Here is an 18,929-nt window from a genome sequence, read left to right as displayed (position 1 = left end):
AATTCAAAGTGGCTGTTCTCAGCCACTGTTGCACAAGAGCTAAGTACCTCCAATATGGCTGCCAGAGGCCACATTACATCACGTGAAAGCCCTCTATAATAATTCATAGCTACTCCGACTACTGCTCTGTGTTGATTTTCAAGAAGTAAAAAAAGAAACATATTCTGTGGTAAGAATGTGACCAGGCCATGAGGACTCTTGCTCAGTTGAGACATTTTCAGGGACTTTTTCTTAGTTTTGAGGCCTATTAGTTACTCTGAGCAAGCATTCGCTTATTACGACCCACTAAAACCTTGGCTAACTGACCACCATTTACAGTGTTATTACAGACTTACTGGAAAGCCTGGGAATCCTCTTGTTCCCGGCTGTCCCTAAAGAGAAACAGAAACAGAATCAGAGTGTGTTTTTTCTTTGTAGCCTACTTCTGGAAGATTGACGTGGAAATCTGCTGAAAGAAGGTCAGTGTAAGAAGGTGCAATTCCCTGCCCCCCACCCCTCCTCCTGCGGCAAAGCATTCGGGCAGTGCTGTAATTGGCTTTGACAGAGGGAGTGATACCGTAGACTACGGGGAGTACCTTCAGTGCGAGTTGCGGAGAGGTGAAAAACTGACCCTTCCAAACAGGAGGAAATAAGACGCTGAAACATAACACCGAAAAGAGAAAGCAACAAAGGACGGCGCTTTTCCAATCTAATAAAGATGGACTACTATGGGGAGAAGGTGAATGAGCTCAATGAGCGTATGTCAATAACAATTAGCTGACAAGCTCTGATTAAAATGAGGTGCATTTGAGCTGTGGATATTCTAGCCTGCTTCTGGGACTGGCACAGGCCATTCAATATCCTGGGGAAAAAGAGTGAAGGGGGCAATAAAGACAAACAGAAAGAAAATTACAAGGAAGAGGTGAACGTGGTTAATGAACCAGATTGTATGTCTGGGACCAGAGGTAGTTATTGGGAGCTTTGAATGTTTTTTTCTCCCCGGGGAAGTTCAGTCTGTTTTGGAAAAACAGTGTTGAACAGCAGTAGGACGTGGCTTCATTGTATTTTACACAACATGGTTTTATTATCTCAAACAGGCCTTACAAGGGATGTGGAACATTGACAATGCAGAGTGATATAATGCCTGTCGCATGGAACGCGCATGGCTTCAAAAAAAATTCACATTCCACATAAACATAGTTTCCCCTCCAAATTGTCGTATTTATAGACTTACAGAGTCTGAGAGATATAAATACAGGATAAGATATCATTATGCATGCTTTATAAATTTTCATGTGCGAATCTAAGAAAAGTATGGCTTGGATGTAATCCATAGTCAAGCTGTAGTGGAAAACTTTGCTTGCAGTGGAAAACCTCTCCTTACTCATCCATCCAACCCCCGTGAAATGACAATGTGGCGAAGCAGCCGAGGCACTTGGCGAGCCTAAGCTGTCATTTCCTCCCTCTTTCTCCTCACCTCTCTGTTAAATTAACTCCCTTGTTCCGTCTTAAGGTCAAGACTGGAGTCTCTCATGTCGATCTCACCTGCTGTGGTAAACTATCTTGTAAGTGCTTCTGACTGACTGGCCCTCTATGTTCAGGACCTGGCTCCTACTGCGCACAATGTCCTCCATAGCCTGCTATTCATTAGAAATGCCTATTACCTTCCAGGAAGAGTGGGCACACACACAGGTATATATTGTAATAATCATCAATTTGAAAAACAGATGTCTGCTCCTCTTAAGTGGCGAGACTGCTGGCTATACCATCACGCTGTTCTGGGATCTGGGCTGGAGCAAAAGTACAACGAGGAAAGAAGTGTCTTCAAAAAGATTTGAGAGAAGAGATATTACACAACTCATGTGGCCACGTTGTCTTTCTGGTATTTGAAAAGGAGAGTAAAAAGACATAGTATGCACCAAAGAGAGATTGAAGCTGATCTGGTCTTGCAAATATCAGGATTTTGAAACAAGGGCCTGGTGTCTGGATAACTTACATCGCCCCAGGTTGGATTGGGATGGAGTTTCTCATTTCGCTTCCTGATGAAACAGGCATGACTAATGATCCAATTTATGGCCAAATCACAGCTCCAGCCTTTTGAACAATCCCGATATTTCCACACAATCTGTAATTAAGTAGCATTATTCTATCATTTGTGTTGCGGCGGATTCACACAGAATCTTGGATAAGGAAAGTTTGGCAAACGTAATGCCATTGTGAGCCCAATACCCCACGAGCCTGGAAAAACAAATCTCTCCAAATCTCTCAAATTGTCCAGTTTAATCAACAGAACTGTAAAGTCATGCTGTTAGTGTCTAAGATCCTGATGGGTTAAGCAGAAGTGTACTGAAATGGTAGCTAATAAAAAAGCCTCGGCTTGCAAATCCAGCTGGGCCAGTGGTTAAAGATAAGACAGAGGTTTATTAGGTGTAGGGAGAGGTGAAGACACTTACAGGAGGTCCTCTTGGTCCAATGATAGACAGACCTGGCTCCCCCGGCGCTCCCTATGGACAGATACAAAGACAGTGAGAAGACATAACAAAGAGATAAGAACAAGTGGGGATACTGTTTGCATTCCTAGCCACCTCTACGGACTTTATTATAGAAATTCAGCACACTGAGGGCTTTGATGCATTCTTCCAAGTGTAAATGGTGAGGGGGTGGAGGGCGATGGGGGGAAATACATCCATTAACATCTGTTAGACATACATTGTTTCTAGTTCCAACACATAAACACTTCCTTTTAGCCAATCATGGTACTGGGGTGAACATGCATAGGAGTGTAAGTGTTCAAATTTACTATCACTTTCAGCCCAGTCAAAAGGGATCTGATTTCAGGACCATACTTTATAATTCGACAATGTGACTCAAAAGGTCAGCGGTACTGCTGTGCAAACAGTGGAGAGCCTCTGGGCTCTGGCTTTGGCACAAAATGGGTGATTTGCACCGTGACAGCCGTGGTCCGTGTAGCCCCATGGACCCTCCCAGCACAATCCCACAAACCAGTGAGGCCAGACTGGCCCAACTCAGGTTTCCAGCACTTTCCCTAATTAGCTTCTCTGCCCCTGAAAGAAACCCTATCACAAGGACACATTTGATGGTCCCAGCTATCCATCAAAGACAAAGGTGATTCTAAATGTTTCTGAACAAATGCCTACTTTGGGAGGGGAAGTATTTGTTTTCACACGCTTGGTTCGATGGATTGATGGTGGATATATCACACAGGGGCCAAAAGGCAAAGGTAATGATGAAAAAGAGTGGTCTATGTCAGCTAAAGCAGTTTACTGTTACTCTCTTGGCCATCTAGAGGTGTAGTAGACTAGACAAGTGAAGATTTACAGATACCTTGTACAGAGATTAGATTACTTTGGCTGTAAGGGGTGAAGGCAACGAGGCAAAATCAGAATCACGACTAAAACCAGGACCCACCCAAAACAAATACACTCACATAAAACCAAGTGCTGTGAAATAGCAAGCCGACAAAGCTGAGCAGATTTAATTTCCTCCAAGATGAAATCTTCTCTAGCCTATAAAGAGCAGAGTGGCCATCTGCTGTGGTTCCTGTACGCTTTTTTGCATAACCGATCCATCATGTCTTTCTGTTTTTTCACTAAGCCTGGTTCTGTTCACCAGTCACTTGCCCCAAACACCCTCCCACAAAACCCACAGAACCCATTTGTTTTAAGAGAGCAATGCTCTGGAAAAGCTCGTCTTCACTTATTCCGTTTGTGCCTGGCTCTTTATCCTGTCCTTATCCTGGGGATGATGCTTCCTTTTAAGAGATGATCTACAGCCAAGTCTGCTCTGTTTAACTCCTGTATTTCTTCATCTTCTCACTCCTGGCAGCTACTGTAAGAGACTAACCAGTGGGAGAAATTCTGATCGCAGTAATACAGTATGCTCCCTTAAAACAATCGGTGCCTAGACATAGAAAGGAAGCCATTGGATTATTTTGGAGGCAAATCTGTTGTGCGCTCCAAAAAGCCGCCACTGCATTGTCTGGTTCTCCACTTACCATCTTGGTGGTCACATTACTATTTCTGTTTTCTCACAAGTCAACCCATAGATCAAGAGACTAAAAGTGCTTTTGTTTTGGCTGACTGACCGCCCATATTAAAGATGCTTGGCTAGCAAGCTCATTTGTTATTGCGGTATGACAGTGAGGAATGTGATGTTTCCCCTTTCGTCGCACATTTGGCCCTGCACATCACAAATCACGCTGTGTTCGATGAAAGCAACTCTGCTGTTTCTGGCTTTGATACAAACAATAGAATGGGATGAAATGACTGCTTTTGCAAATGTGGTGAGTCAGGATTGAAGCGGTCGCAAATCCAACAGTCACAATTCTTTACAGCATGTTAGGACGCAGTGTCTCCACAATGTCTTTGGAGTACAAGGGAACACACTGAGGGGTTCTGCCGTGTTCACATCATATCGGAAGAAGCGAAAGAACGGGATGACATCTTGTTGGTACAACTTGGTAGCATTCATGTGTCTAACTCAGTGGAATCATCTGAACATCTGAAATCAACCATAATTTAAAATCAATCATAAGCAAACTGCAATAAAACTGAAAATCAGTGGATTTGCTGTTTGCCGTCTGTTGACACACTTCCACAAATGACGCCAAGTGGGAGATGTTGAAGCCCATAAAAAAATTCACGTCCTACTTGGAATTACCACTAGGAGGCTAACGTGAACGGTTTTTCCCAGTTGGCAGCTCATATTTATGGCAAATCTGGCATGATGTGAACGCGGCATGAGATGGAACTAAGATGGAACTGTTGCGCAATGAACCAGCAACAAATGTATTCATCATTATATATCATTCCACTCATGCTATGCTCTCTTCAAGAATCTTCTCATGTACTCTGCTGTGGTCTCCATAAATGTCTGCGTACTTTCTTCGGGGAGTCTTAAATTAGAACTTTCAGACTCTTATGTGACAAATCTTTACTATTGTGTTTCATAGTGTAAGAAGCTCAGGTAATCCAACCAGGGTGGGAAACCATTTGCAGAATGTGACCCTTGCGCCCTTTTAAAAATACAGACCCAGGTCCCTGATATAAATCAAATACTACCTGTATACACTATACAGTGCACAGGTCTGCACTTCTAACCACCAACACAGCCACCCACTAAGTCAGCTCTTTGCAGTGTCTCAAGTGACACCCTATTTATATTTCATTGCACTTTGACCTACTCATCCTACTCTGGCCAATGCAACCATACTGGGTTGACCATAAACTGACCGAAGCAACGAAAATGCGCCAAACCAGGAGGATATATATTGGATATAATTTGACATTGACCCTGCCTTCCTTGCTATATTTTAGAAAACATCAATAGGCTCCTCCTAATGCCAGATGATCCTAAACTTACCTTCTCCCCTGCTTGTCCTTTTAAGCCCTGGGATCAGTCACAGCAGACACAGTCGCATGCAAAGAGGTGTGAAGGGAGGAGAGAGACAAGAGAGAGAGGAACCGGTGTTAGAGACATGGAGAGGGCTCGAGGCATGCAGCATCCTCAGCACTGGTCAATGGGGAGGAGCTGGTGGTGAAGGAGCTAAGAGGAACTAAGCTAAGGAGAGCTACGTGTAAAGGGAAGTTACATGTAAACTAAGGGGAGCTATGTGTAAAGGGAAGCTACGTGTTAACTAAGGGAAGCTACGAAGCTAAGGGGAGCTATGTGTAAAGGGAAGCTATGTGTAAACTAAAGGAAGCTACGTGTAAGCTAAGGGAAGCTACGTGTAAGCTATGGGAAGCTACGTGTAAACTAAAGGAAGCTACGTGTAAGCTAAGGGAAGCTACGTGTAAACTAAAGGAAGCTACGTGTAAGCTAAGGGAAGCTACGTGTAAACTAAGGGGAGCTACGTGAAAGCTAAGGGGAGTTACGTGTAAGCTAAGGGAAGCTACGTGTAAGCTAAGGGAAGCTATGTGTAAACTAAAGGAAGCGACGTGTAAGCTAAGGGAAGGTACGTGTAAACTAAGGGGAGCTATATGTAAAGGGAAGCTACGTGTAAACTAAAGGAAGCAACGTGTAAGCTAAGGGGAGCTATATGTAAAGGGAAGCTACGTGTAAACTAAAGGAAGCAACGTGTAAGCTAAGGGGAGCTATATGTAAAGGGAAGCTACGTGTAAACTAAAGGAAGCAACGTGTAAGCTAAGGGGAGCTATATGTAAAGGGGAGCTACGTGTAAACTAAAGGAAGCAATGTGTAAGCTAAGGGGAGCTACGTGAAAGCTAAGGGGAGTTACGTGTTAGCTAAGGGAAGCAAAGGGAAACTATGTGTAAGCTAAGGGAAGCTAAATGTAGCGTCAAGATAGACTTTTCTAACAGAGACCTTGGAAGAGACAACAAATTCTGGAGTGAGGGATAAACCATTAAAAACTCAACTTCCTTTGAGATGGTGCTTGAGGAAAACAGCTCTACGCTCTTCGAAATAGGTTTAGACCAATATATCGGTTTGCCCATGTTGGCCTTTTATTAAAAATCTGATGCAGTTTGTTTGATTGTAGAATTGATCAATACTACCCTACACTGGTTGTCTATGGGAAGACCTTAACCTGAATTGATTCTAATGCAACAATTTTATTGGCCGCACAAGTATCAGCTATTGACGGCCTTGATCCAAACATATCACTGTTGGTTTTGGCCTTCACCCATGTCAGTCACACCCTAGTTTGAAATATTGAGTACCTGTGAAAAGCCTACAGTTTGGGTGAGAGGGCTTTGAAAGCCAGAGCGGTATCGAGATCAGAGTGTCATATGAGTGAAAATCTTCAACTAGTCATCTGAACTGAGAGGAGCAGTGTTAATATTTTATCCATATGTTGCAGGGCTAAAATTGCTTTCAAATATGGCCATATCCAAAAAAGGCTCAAATCTAACTGAATGAGGCAACAAAAAATCTGGTTGGAAAACATGGGAAAGCCTTGGTTTGTTAGTACAAAATAACTTTCTCATCTCTGTATAGCCTAAGAATTTTGTCTTGGGGGAAGTATAAAAATGTATGACTCATTTTGCTATGTGTTATGTTAACACATGGCAAAATGAAAAAAATGAAAATGAAATTTTAATACTTCCCTCAAGACTGTCAAAAAAAAAAGTTTATCGAGTGATGATATGATAGGGATATGTATTTAGGATTAAAAAATGAAACAGACTGATAATGGAATTATTATGCTTTCTCTAATCAATCGGAGCTTTGAGACATTTGGCCTGCAAACATTCAAATAAATGAAATTACAGAGATAATATAGAATGAGGGAGGAATTGGGTATGACAGAATGTTGAATTTACACATAACTGCATGTACTGCATAGCTGAGATTGTAATGAATATTTCCCATTCATTTGAGCCTGTCCTTTGGTGCCCTTTCCCTGAAGTCATCACTTTCCTTAGAATTGACATGCAACTAATCCTTTTGGTTTTGGCCAATGGCTAATGGGATCTACACACTACTATGGTGCACTCAATGCACAAACCCAAGTCACTCACCATTCTTCCAGGAATTCCCATACTTCCTTTGTCACCCTATTAACCAACGCAAAGTCAAAAGGACAGGGGTCAGCAATAAGGTTAGACTCCAAATGATAAACTCTTAAAGGGATACCTTGACATTTTGATTTGTAGCCTGTCATTTTGCAGGTAGTACAGGTACTTATTATTATTATTCTATAGTTTCTACATATGTCCTTTAGCTCTATTGGGCTTGTTAGCATTGTTAGAATTTATCATTGAAACTAATAGGTGCTGCTGTCCATTGCTTTGAGAAAGCAATGCTGACACTGTTTATACAGCGTTTGCTTAACTGCCATTGCAAAAGAGAAAAATTCCAATGTCATGGTATCCGTTTAAGGAATATCGTAACTATCGTAGGGCTAAGTCAGCTCACCATGCCATGCCTAATTCTGATGTGAGACTACAGCCAAACATTCCACAATGATAGACAGAGCTACTTTGATGCAGTCATGCCCAACCCAAGACTGTTGGTTATGATAATAATAAGAGTTTACAAACTGACCTCACCTTATGGTATCTCCACATCAAATGTACAAAAATATTTCTCTTATGAAGTCAGGTCAGTTCGAAGCAGGCTATGATATAAAACTCCACATAGCACTCCAGACTGACCTGCCTTCTCCTCTGAGTCTTGTCCATCCTGCATACAGCATCTCCTTTCACACTATTCCAAATAACCATAAACTGACGTCATGTCGAAATGGCTTATTACGCGAAGGTGTCCATTCCTAAAGCCCTTTAATACGCTCAAGTCGCCCCCCTTCTCCGCTTCAATAGAAAGCTTGCCACTGGCTGTGGATCTGGGTGTGCTTTGGTGATGACAGCTGTTTGAAGACTCACTCTTGTGGTGAGTCACGAAAATATGGGGAGTAGTAGGGAGTCGGATGTTTAGACGGATTGGGCAAGTTGTAGCTGCAGGTCAGGGCCAGCTCTATAAGTCATGATGATGTTCGCCTATGCTTGGGAGCTTACATCTGTGAGGAAGGACACACACTGCATAACTGAACGGACTGTGAAAAGACATTTGGGGACATCGGGCAACACACACTTGACGACCAGTTGGATTTAGGGAACACGCACTTGACAACCAGTTGGATTTAGGGAACACACACTTGATGACCAGTTGGATTTAGGGAACACGCACTTGACGACCAGTTGGATTTAGGGAACACACACTTGATGACTAGTTGGATTTAGGGAACAAACACTTGATGACTAGTTGGATTTAGGGAACACGCACTTGACGACCAGTTGGATTTAGGGAACACGCACTTGATGACCAGTTGGATTTAGGGAACACGCACTTGACGACTAGTTGGATTTAGGGAACACGCACTTGATGACCAGTTGGATTTAGGGAACACGCACTTGATGACTAGTTGGATTTGGGGAACACACACTTGACGACTAGTTGGATTTGGGGAACACACACTTGACGACTAGTTGGATTTGGGGAACACACACTTGACGACTAGTTGGATTTGGGGAATACTTGATGACTAGTCGGATTTAGGGAACACACACTTGATGACTAGTTGGATTTAGGGAACAAACACTTGATGACCAGTTGGATTTAGGAAACAAACACTTGATGACCAGTTGGATTGAGGGAACACACACTTGATGACCAGTTGGATTTAGGGAACACACACTTGATGACTAGTTGGATTTAGGGAACAAACACTTGATGACTAGTCAGATTTAGGGAACACACATTTGATGACTAGTTGGAATTAGGGAACATACACTTGATGACTAGTTGGATTTAGGGAACACGCACTTGACGACCAGTTGGATTTAGGGAACACACACTTGATGACCAGTTGGATTTAGGGAACACGCACTTGACGACTAGTTGGATTTAGGGAACACGCACTTGATGACCAGTTGGATTTAGGGAACACGCACTTGACGACCAGTTGGATTTAGGGAACACGCACTTGATGAGTAGTTGGATTTGGGGAACACACACTTGACGACTAGTTGGATTTGGGGAACACACACTTGACGACTAGTTGGATTTGGGGAACACACACTTGACGACTAGTTGGATTTGGGGAATACTTGATGACTAGTCGGATTTAGGGAACACACACTTGATGACTAGTTGGATTTAGGGAACAAACACTTGATGACCAGTTGGATTTAGGAAACAAACACTTGATGACCAGTTGGATTTAGGGAACACACACTTGATGACCAGTTGGATTTAGGGAACACACACTTGATGACTAGTTGGATTTAGGGAACAAACACTTGATGACTAGTCAGATTTAGGGAACACACATTTGATGACTAGTTGGAATTAGGGAACATACACTTGATGACTAGTTGGATTTAGGGAACACGCACTTGACGACCAGTTGGATTTAGGGAACACACACTTGATGACCAGTTGGATTTAGGGAACACGCACTTGACGACTAGTTGGATTTAGGGAACACGCACTTGATGACCAGTTGGATTTAGGGAACACGCACTTGACGACCAGTTGGATTTAGGGAACACGCACTTGATGAGTAGTTGGATTTGGGGAACACACACTTGACGACTAGTTGGATTTGGGGAACACACACTTGACGACTAGTTGGATTTGGGGAACACACACTTGACGACTAGTTGGATTTGGGGAATACTTGATGACTAGTCGGATTTAGGGAACACACACTTGATGACTAGTTGGATTTAGGGAACAAACACTTGATGACCAGTTGGATTTAGGAAACAAACACTTGATGACCAGTTGGATTTAGGGAACACACACTTGATGACCAGTTGGATTTAGGGAACACACACTTGATGACTAGTTGGATTTAGGGAACAAACACTTGATGACTAGTCAGATTTAGGGAACACACATTTGATGACTAGTTGGAATTAGGGAACATACACTTGATGACCAGTTGGATTTAGGGAACAAACACTTGATGACCAGTTGGATTCGGGGAACACACACTTGATGACCAGTTGGATCTGAGCAAAACTATCTAAGTTCTTAAGTTCTAAAGTCATGAAACCACCAGATCTCACAAAAACACAAACTCTTGCGCAACCAAACACAGCAAACAACCAAACCAAACATGGAGGTGGAACAACTTGCTGCTGCATTTCTTTCCTTTCCCGTTGCTCAACTCTCACTGACTCATATTTTATTTTACTACAAAGTTAGTTGTAACCGCACGTGGTTATCGCGTGAATCGTCTTCCAACACAAAACTGTTGCTGTGCATCATTACGCACGGAAAACATGGTGACAAGGATTTCAGTGTCTCCAGAAACGTGAATTCAACTTAAAGGGACATCATCTGCCTTGGATGCATATTTGGGATGCCATAAATTTGTGCCTTGCGACTCTGCACCTCCCCTAAACTGAAAATAGGGCCCTACAAGTTCATTTGTGCAGGAACTAGCTCCGACTTGGTCCAATCTTGAAAATCAGTTATCAGTCATCCCAAATTGTGTGGCCTAAAAGTCACGTAGTGTGTTCCCGGCCTTCATCACTGTTTATACCACTCGAGAAAATGATTTTCTCCAAATCATGTCTGTTCTTTATTGTAAGTAGAAGTGGTATTATTGTGATAGTTAGCCCTAAACTGTATTTTATCAGTGGAGACAGGCATTTTCTGCTTGTTTCATCACACTTTAAGTATGAATCTTTACACCTTGCCTGAACATTTTTCACACAACTCCCTCAATCCTCAGAATCAGAAAGGACTATACATCATTGCCACCAAAAGAAACAGAGTGGAAGGGAGGAGCAGTTTGGTGGCTTAAGACAAGCGAAGGACAAGACAAAGATGTTGTAGTTATTGTCCGGATACAGGAGATGTTATGACAGAAAGAAAATGTGAATTTTAACATTGGTGTTAACTGGGAATCCCCTTATATGGTGTCTGCCTTTCCCATTTTAATCGTCAGCATCCTTCCTCTCTGTTTCTATCTATGCGCCATGGGACTGGACGCAATCTGTACTTGTTCTGACCCAGAGGTTTTTCTTCCCGTGGTATATCTGCTGGTATCTCCACTATCAGTATGTGTGGCATTTTGAAAAGCCTTTAAATACCGTTTCCAGTAACAGGCTGGTTAAAGCCCTATCCAAGGTCCTGATTTCAACCAAGGCCTTGGAAGAATCTGGCAACGCCGAAAGATTTTCGTCTGGAGTTGGGGGCTTCATGAGGTGCCTAAAAGAGCTGAAGTGATTATTTGCTGTAACCGCAAAATACAACCTTCTCTAAAGTAGGCTTTTCCAGCCGTGAGATGAATGGACTGTTCTGCAAAACCTCATGCTGCACTCAGCCAAGTCGTTTTTTGTGCTGCACCGCATTCCAAGAAAGCTGATCACTCCTACACTATTCCTCAACGTGTGGTGAAAATGCCTCTGATGTCAAAGTCCCTAAAAAGATAAGAGTCAGGTAGGCTGTTTTACACACACACACACACACACTCCTGTCCCCCTTTCCCTCGGTAGCGCCTGTCACTCTCCGGTCTGGTTTTCAGAGTTACTGGGGCTTCGGTAGTCTCAAATTCACCGGTGTCTGAGCAGACAGCTGACCGCCCGTTGGAACACACACACACACACACACACACACACACACACATACACTGGGCCTTCAGCTGACAAACACCAACCCACACACCTACACTCCAGTCAAAAGGATTTATGCAGGTCCTTAACAGTGCAACGTTAAGGCGTCTCAGGCGTATTTACAGGCTTAATGAGACTCAGCTGGACCCTAGGCTCAGGCCCAACACACACAGACACACACACACACACACACACACACGACTGACCGCAGTCACACCAGCCCCTACTCACCACCAGTAAAAGTACTACTGCTGCAACAGACATACAATCAGACCACATTCGCTGCTGCATGTTTATGGTGCGGCGTAGCGAAAGGAAGATATCTGGAGGGCTTATAGTAGCTTTAATAATTTTATAGTAGATACATAAATGGCTTTTATGGTAACAGGGGATGGTTACTATTTTGTAGGCTGTAAGTCAATAGCCAAGGGGTTAGTGTGAATTACATGAATACTGCACAGTGTGGTGAGCTTGCTCCACCTGCATGTGGAGAATTATATGGTGAAGATACTGTGTGTGTGTGTGTGTGTGTGTGTGTGTGTGTGCGTGTGTGTGTGTAAGATGAGGAGGGAACAATGTGTTTACAATCCATCCATCATTAGAAGTGGGGTTTTGCTCCTTTGTTCAGAAAGACCTATAATATCACATTCTAAAAGAACCACATTCTATGGAAACACTGCATACTGATTTTAAATTCAGACGGGTCCCCGTTCCAAAAACCACATCCTTCCGCCCTCATTCAGTCGAGGAGCGCTCGTGATTTAATTTCCCGCGAGTTGACAGGTATAATCAATCACAAACTCTGGAAGGAATCGCATCCTTACTTTGACACAAACTGTCAGCGAATCAGCGACAGAGAAAAAAACAAAAAAAAGTCTCCGCTTCAGACTGTTTTATGAGCCTGTTTCACAAGTGAGCTTGACAGAACCAAACGGGGGGTGGGGGGGGGGGGGGGGGGTTTCGCTGGTTGTAACTGGCAACCCAGGTCAAAGGTCAGATATTAGGTGGCCACCTGTTGCCATGATGGAGACCATGTGGGTTTGACGTGTTAGACATGTTAGAGATCGCTGGATGATAAGAAAGCAAAGAGAAGAGTGTTAGACTGAAGAGAGGAAAGAGGGGCTGAGTTGATAGCGAATACAGCAGCAGAGTGATTTCTTCAAAGATATTAGCATTATATTCAGCAAAAATAGGGACAGGATTTTTTTTTAACACAATCCAGCGTCCATTACAGTGTCCAATAGGCAGCAAATAATGGTGTTATGAATGCTGTGTGAAAGCTCTGTATGCACTCAGTCCCTCTGTTGCATCGATGTCTCTGAGGTTTCTGAACTGAGAAGCTATCATATTCAAAGAACAGAATAAGTATAACTGATTTGAATTCCAAGTGTGATCGGATTTCATTGGAATTCCGTAACATCCCAGCAAGCATTTGGCGGACGGCGGCGCCGCAGGAAGTGGCCAAGTTCAACGTCAACCCAAACAAGCACAGAATTTTCACAATGTGATGTTCTGGCATCGTAAAATTTCATATTAAACTGTTGAAAACTGTCTTGAAGTGATATCAGAAAGATATTTAGATCCTGATTTCACCAAATGATGCAGGTAGCAGCTATGGGCGACTACTGACATTGTCATTGTCAACTTTCATTTTGGTGCTACATTTACACGGGTATTCAACGTTAGCTAACAACCCAGCTAACAGCAAAACTGTTAGCTGGGTTGTATTTAATTTCATGATATCCCTGGTCTTTCGAATGCATAAATGCGCTCAAAAACAACAACTTCTCAGTAGAGAGAGCGAGCAGAGAGAGATCTACATGGAAGTGCTCACAATCCACGCATGCAAAAAAAGACAGAGAAACAGACAAGACACAAGTTAAAAGACAGTTACCGGAAAGCCTGCTCGTCCAGGAGGACCCTGAAAAAGGGGTGAGAAAAGATTGGTACAAAAAAGAAAGAGTAAACTTACAACATTACAGAGAGAGTCCACATCACCAAAGATACCCGACACTGAACCAGGCCAGAATAAAACGCTCAGAAGAGATTTGATAACCATTGCTGCAAGGTCATTTTCCTGCCTAACAGGGTAGTTTACAATTATTTTGCATGTGTACATTTTATTTTGGCCTTTGGGGTCCAGTGAAAATGGGCAGGCGCTAAAGAAAACAGCATTCCACAACTAAAGAAAAAAGACATGAGGGACAACAGTTCAATCGGTTCCTTCAGCTGATTACTAAACACCGCTAATGCAGAAACATGCCTCTTTCAGTTCAGCTCAAATGTGACTCGGAAACAACTATCATTACAGTGAGGTACATTTCAAATGAACACAAGACTTTTCTCGACATTAAAGAACATACCATTTTCATACCATTGTCATTTCAGCATTTCAGTAACAGACACATGCAAAGGTAAGTATTGGCATGCTACAGTTTGCATTTGTTTGGTTCTAAGTTTGTCTGAACTGTCAACTGACCTCACCCTATTTGAATGAACATTCCTAAGGCGGACACAGTAACATAGCGACTTCCACCAAAAACAAAGCGTAACGGAGGTAGAATACACTGGCTTTCAATTACGGCCATGTTCAAGGAGCGAAAAAGAGGACCACATTGTCAAAAGTCGAGTGTGTTTTGTTTTCACTGGGCTAGCGGAACACAAATCAATGGCTCTTGTGTAGCGCTAATTGCTTGTAAGTCAAAACAGGAACTCCTGACATTTTCCAAAAAGCTACCAAGGCATTGACGGTTCACTGAGGAGTATGATAACCGTTTGGAGGAGTTCCTGCTCTTGAATGCTGGCATGTCATCACTATTCCTCCCCGAAGAGTCCTGAGAGTGCTGCTAGTACTTCCCAGTGTGTGCGTGGGTGACTGCTGGCCGACAGCAAGAGAGGGGAAGTCATTATTCTTATATCAATAGTCCTGGAGGGAAGAGGCATTATCACACTACTCATCTCTCATGGTGCTTTGATCCACAAAACCTTGTGAATCCATCATTTACAACAAAGACTAAATGAATATTGAATATTGTCTTTGTAAGCTAGTAGCTGTGCAATAATGCAAGCATCTACAGTACAAAGTGTAGACTTAAAGCTATAACCAAAAGTGAGCTCAAAACATTTTTAAACTGCTCATCCAGTATCCAAAAATCACCTTTTTGGTTCACATGCCAATGGCTGGTAAGCTAACAAAATGTAGCTGCCAAGAATAATTTTTACCGGCCAAATAATTATTTTCAAAACTATTTTGTGTACTTTATGAAACATCCAGTAAAGCGACAAGAACAGATTTAATAAAAAATTTAATTTAAAACTCTCGCATTTATACAATGGATAATATTTTGTCTTCACCTAATGCTTCAACATTTACAACTAAGGCTAGGCTCGCTAACCATCCGGACAGTGGAGAAACAGAAGTTTAGATGCTACCATTTTGTCAGCCAATCAGGAGCCTGGCATTTTTTTTGCTTTGATTTAATTGGCTCACGGTCATAGAGGGTGTACGCAGCCAGCAGACAAAGTTAGAAAACAGACAAAGACCAAACACCATATAACCGAGACATTCAAATGTTAGCGTCTCAAAAAGTTAGCAGCCAGTGTGGTGGGTGACCCTTACTGATTTATCCACCACAGACAGATTTCACCGGCATTTGGCCTTTATTGTTTGTCAGGTCTTAATTTCAGACTGTGATTTACTTGCGCTCAGACCCTCAGGCTTCTGGGTAAGTGAGTTCAGTGGCTACTGTTTGGCTAGCCAGATGAGTAGTATTTCTTCTAAAGCACCTTGGCAGTCAGAGGGCAGAGCATGAAGGTGCATGGCCAGGTGCTGAGTGTGAACATACTGCACATGGGTGCCTGCCCGTTAGCTACAGGGTCTCCAGGGGCCGTCTGCAGGGGGCAGGGGTTACCTACCGCCGGAAGAAACCCTTTATTGGAATTACACAGTAACCCTCCAACATGTGGCTCCCATTTGGCAAAGTGCCGTTGAATGAATGAGAAAGGGGGAGGGGGGTGTATTCAGCCATCATGCGTGGGATCTATAGCCTCCCCCCCCCCCCCCCCCACCCCCTTAATAAAGAGTGAGTTGGGATGTATGGGAGAAAGGTATGACCTACTGTAGCTCTACTCTGATTGGTATTATTTTACCCAGCGGCTGACTTTGGAGGGCAACAACTAGGCAACGTATGGGGGTGACCGAACCTGAACATGAAAAACCATTAGCAATTAATCTTCAGTGAATATGCCCACCTCCCTTTTTGGAGCTGAATATGCACTTGCAATACCTGTCTAAGTGGTAAATTGTGGTTACATGTGTTGGTTTGTGAAGGTCCCCTGTTGCCGGTCCTGCTCAGTTTCATTAGTCAGAGGGCGTTTCCCATCACCCCTGATTATTTTAAAGTGTGTCACATGCACATGGCCGAAGCACGGGCCAAGAGGGCCGAGCCCCTGTGATGTGACCTGTGAGCAGTGATGGTCTGTTATGTTTTCAAGAGAACAGGAAAGCACCAATTTCATGTCGTTTTACAGTTGCAATCACACGGGTAATTGTGTTAGCTTAACTTTTTTTATGTAAATAAAGGCCTGACATAATTAATACAAATTGCCTTTCCACATCTCCTCACTCTTGTTGTCAAAGGGCAAAATAAGAGCCGGTGCACCACAACAGATTTATCAAAGGAGTGAGGTTCCATATTGCTCCTTGTGGACTCTTAATTCTGCATATCAGAGAAAATAAAAGTTGAATTCATGAAGTTAAAATACTACTACTTATGCTACTCTCCTGCTCCCTGTAAAATTGACCTCAACATTATCTTAACACCAACTTCTCAGAAATCTCCTATGATGGAGCATGGCAGTATAGCTGGCTAGACTAGAGACTGTCTTTGAATGCCAAAAGTGTTCCAAAAGTATTTCCTTAACAGCAGTGAGCAAGTGCTCTGAGGAGTGACTGTATAATAAGCGAGAGGAACAGCGCTGTGTGATTCTGTTATGGCCTGCGGTCTTATCACGCTGTCAACTTAGCTGTAATTCATCCCCATCACTTTCCATGAAATACCCGATACAGCCTTCTTCTGGGAGCCCGGTGGACAAACCCACCCTGGGTATCCTGTCTGTGTCTCTGACCCATCCGTCATGGCGACGGCCCCGAGCGAGGCCACAACCTTCACCCTTCCTCAGCATCAGGACCCGGCTGTAACATCTGTACCCAATTTGTGCACCCTGCCCAAGGTGCTCCATACCTCTTGCCCTCTCCAAGGCTACGTTCACACTGCAGGCCTTCATGCTCAATGCTGAAGTATCTGACTTTTTTTTTGGATGACTGCTCATATCTATTCTAGGATGTAACCCCTATCTGATACCAATATGAACTGACAGTGATGCCGAAGAGACATCACATCTGTTTTATACCTATGCTTCTCCTGCATGGTTCGAACACATTTCGGTTATGTGTGTTATGGTTCGGTTTTGACTGAATTGAAGCATCTCCCCAAGTTGGCTATTGGGCTTTATTTCCATTGATGTTTCTCGTTGTCCCCATGCTAACGATGAGTCAGCCAAGGTGTGGTGGTGCCAAAATGATGACAACTGTCTCAGGTAAATAATGCAAAATTTCTTTGTCATGGAAATGCCTAGAAATTCTTATTTGAACACAAGTCACACATGAGTCACAAGCCTCGGGATCCGATTTGCTACCACGAATCCATGTGGTCCAGATCAGAATTCACTGATTAGAAAACATCAAACTTGTGTCACATGTGAGAGAAAAATCAGAGTTGAGACACCTTTAGCTGCTGTGTGAACGTAGCCTAAGATCCTCGCGCTCACCGTTTCGCCCTAAGATGCAACATTAGGATCCTAAGGCGATATAGGCGTTTGGCATGAGACAGGCCAGACGCAGGGGAGATGTGGAATTTGAGCGTGCCTTGGAGTTTACAGTGCTCAACTCCAGTGGAGATGGGAGTGTATGAGAGTGGAAAATCCGCCTCGCTGTCTGACATCACTTACCTTACAAACCTCCTCTGTACGAACTATCCTTCATATTTTCCAGGGAGGGACATTTTGGCAGAGGTGCTTATAAAATTCACACGGCTATACAAATGTCAAATTCCTACTGGCCGGGCCTTTTAGAACAGTGGTTCTCAACCCAAACCTGCAGGCTGTTGATGGCATATAGATGAGAATCACTGTTTCTCGTGCAATGAATGCATATTAGCATTAGTTCAGGCACTTAAAATGTTAATTACAATTGTGAATGATTGATAGACTTAAGTTGTTTGTAACAGTCAGAGCATATGTGGACAATTTGAGGCCTATATAACCATAATAAGTATGCAGAAATCCATAATGCATGTATACAAAAAAAAGTATGCAATGTAAATATAAAATATGCTGATGACCACTCATGAATACCCTGTGCACACAACACACATCAGTTGACTGGATGCTGGATCTTCACATCAAAATGCAAAAAAAAAAAAGACAGTCACTTTACCACATACAGGTCACACAAGGCATCTCGTCTACTTACTGGAGGTCCTGCAAGAAAGAAAGAGAGAGAGAGAGAGAGAGAGAGAGAACATTCAGTTTTACGTTTTATAAAAACATATTAATGATTCATTTCATTCTCCAGTTTAATAAATTTGTTCAGTATCCGGAAAGATGCTGAGGAATTTTAGTTTTTTACAAGAGCAGAGAGGAAATGTGCACTTTGGAAAAGATCTCTTTCACCTCAAACATTCAATTCCCCAGCTAGAGCGTGACTCACTGATGTGTTCGGTCTGTCTATTTCCATAATCAACAAAACACAAGGGATTATTCCATGGACAACGCCAGGCCAGG

The 18,929-nt window shown here is 43.0% G+C and overlaps 1 protein-coding gene across 1 annotated transcript in view; it reads right to left on the bottom strand.

The window, feature by feature from the left end:
* col13a1 (collagen, type XIII, alpha 1) overlaps positions 1 to 18,929 on the bottom strand; it is a 106,852-nt gene that overhangs the window by 39,602 nt on the left and 48,321 nt on the right. The window contains exons 3-8 of the mRNA XM_071901924.2: positions 18,619 to 18,626; positions 13,981 to 14,007; positions 7,479 to 7,514; positions 5,362 to 5,388; positions 2,433 to 2,483; positions 336 to 371 (exon numbers count right to left, since the gene is read on the bottom strand). Of these exons, the coding sequence (XP_071758025.1) occupies positions 336 to 371; positions 2,433 to 2,483; positions 5,362 to 5,388; positions 7,479 to 7,514; positions 13,981 to 14,007; positions 18,619 to 18,626 (185 nt within the window). The remainder of the gene's footprint in view (positions 1 to 335; positions 372 to 2,432; positions 2,484 to 5,361; positions 5,389 to 7,478; positions 7,515 to 13,980; positions 14,008 to 18,618; positions 18,627 to 18,929) is intronic.

Source organism: Centroberyx gerrardi, chromosome 15 (genome assembly GCF_048128805.1).
Source record: "Centroberyx gerrardi isolate f3 chromosome 15, fCenGer3.hap1.cur.20231027, whole genome shotgun sequence".
Classification (NCBI taxonomy): Eukaryota; Metazoa; Chordata; class Actinopteri; order Beryciformes; family Berycidae; genus Centroberyx; species Centroberyx gerrardi.
The sequence above is the reverse complement of the archived record's forward strand: the minus strand, read 5'-3'. Positions and strand labels throughout refer to the sequence as shown.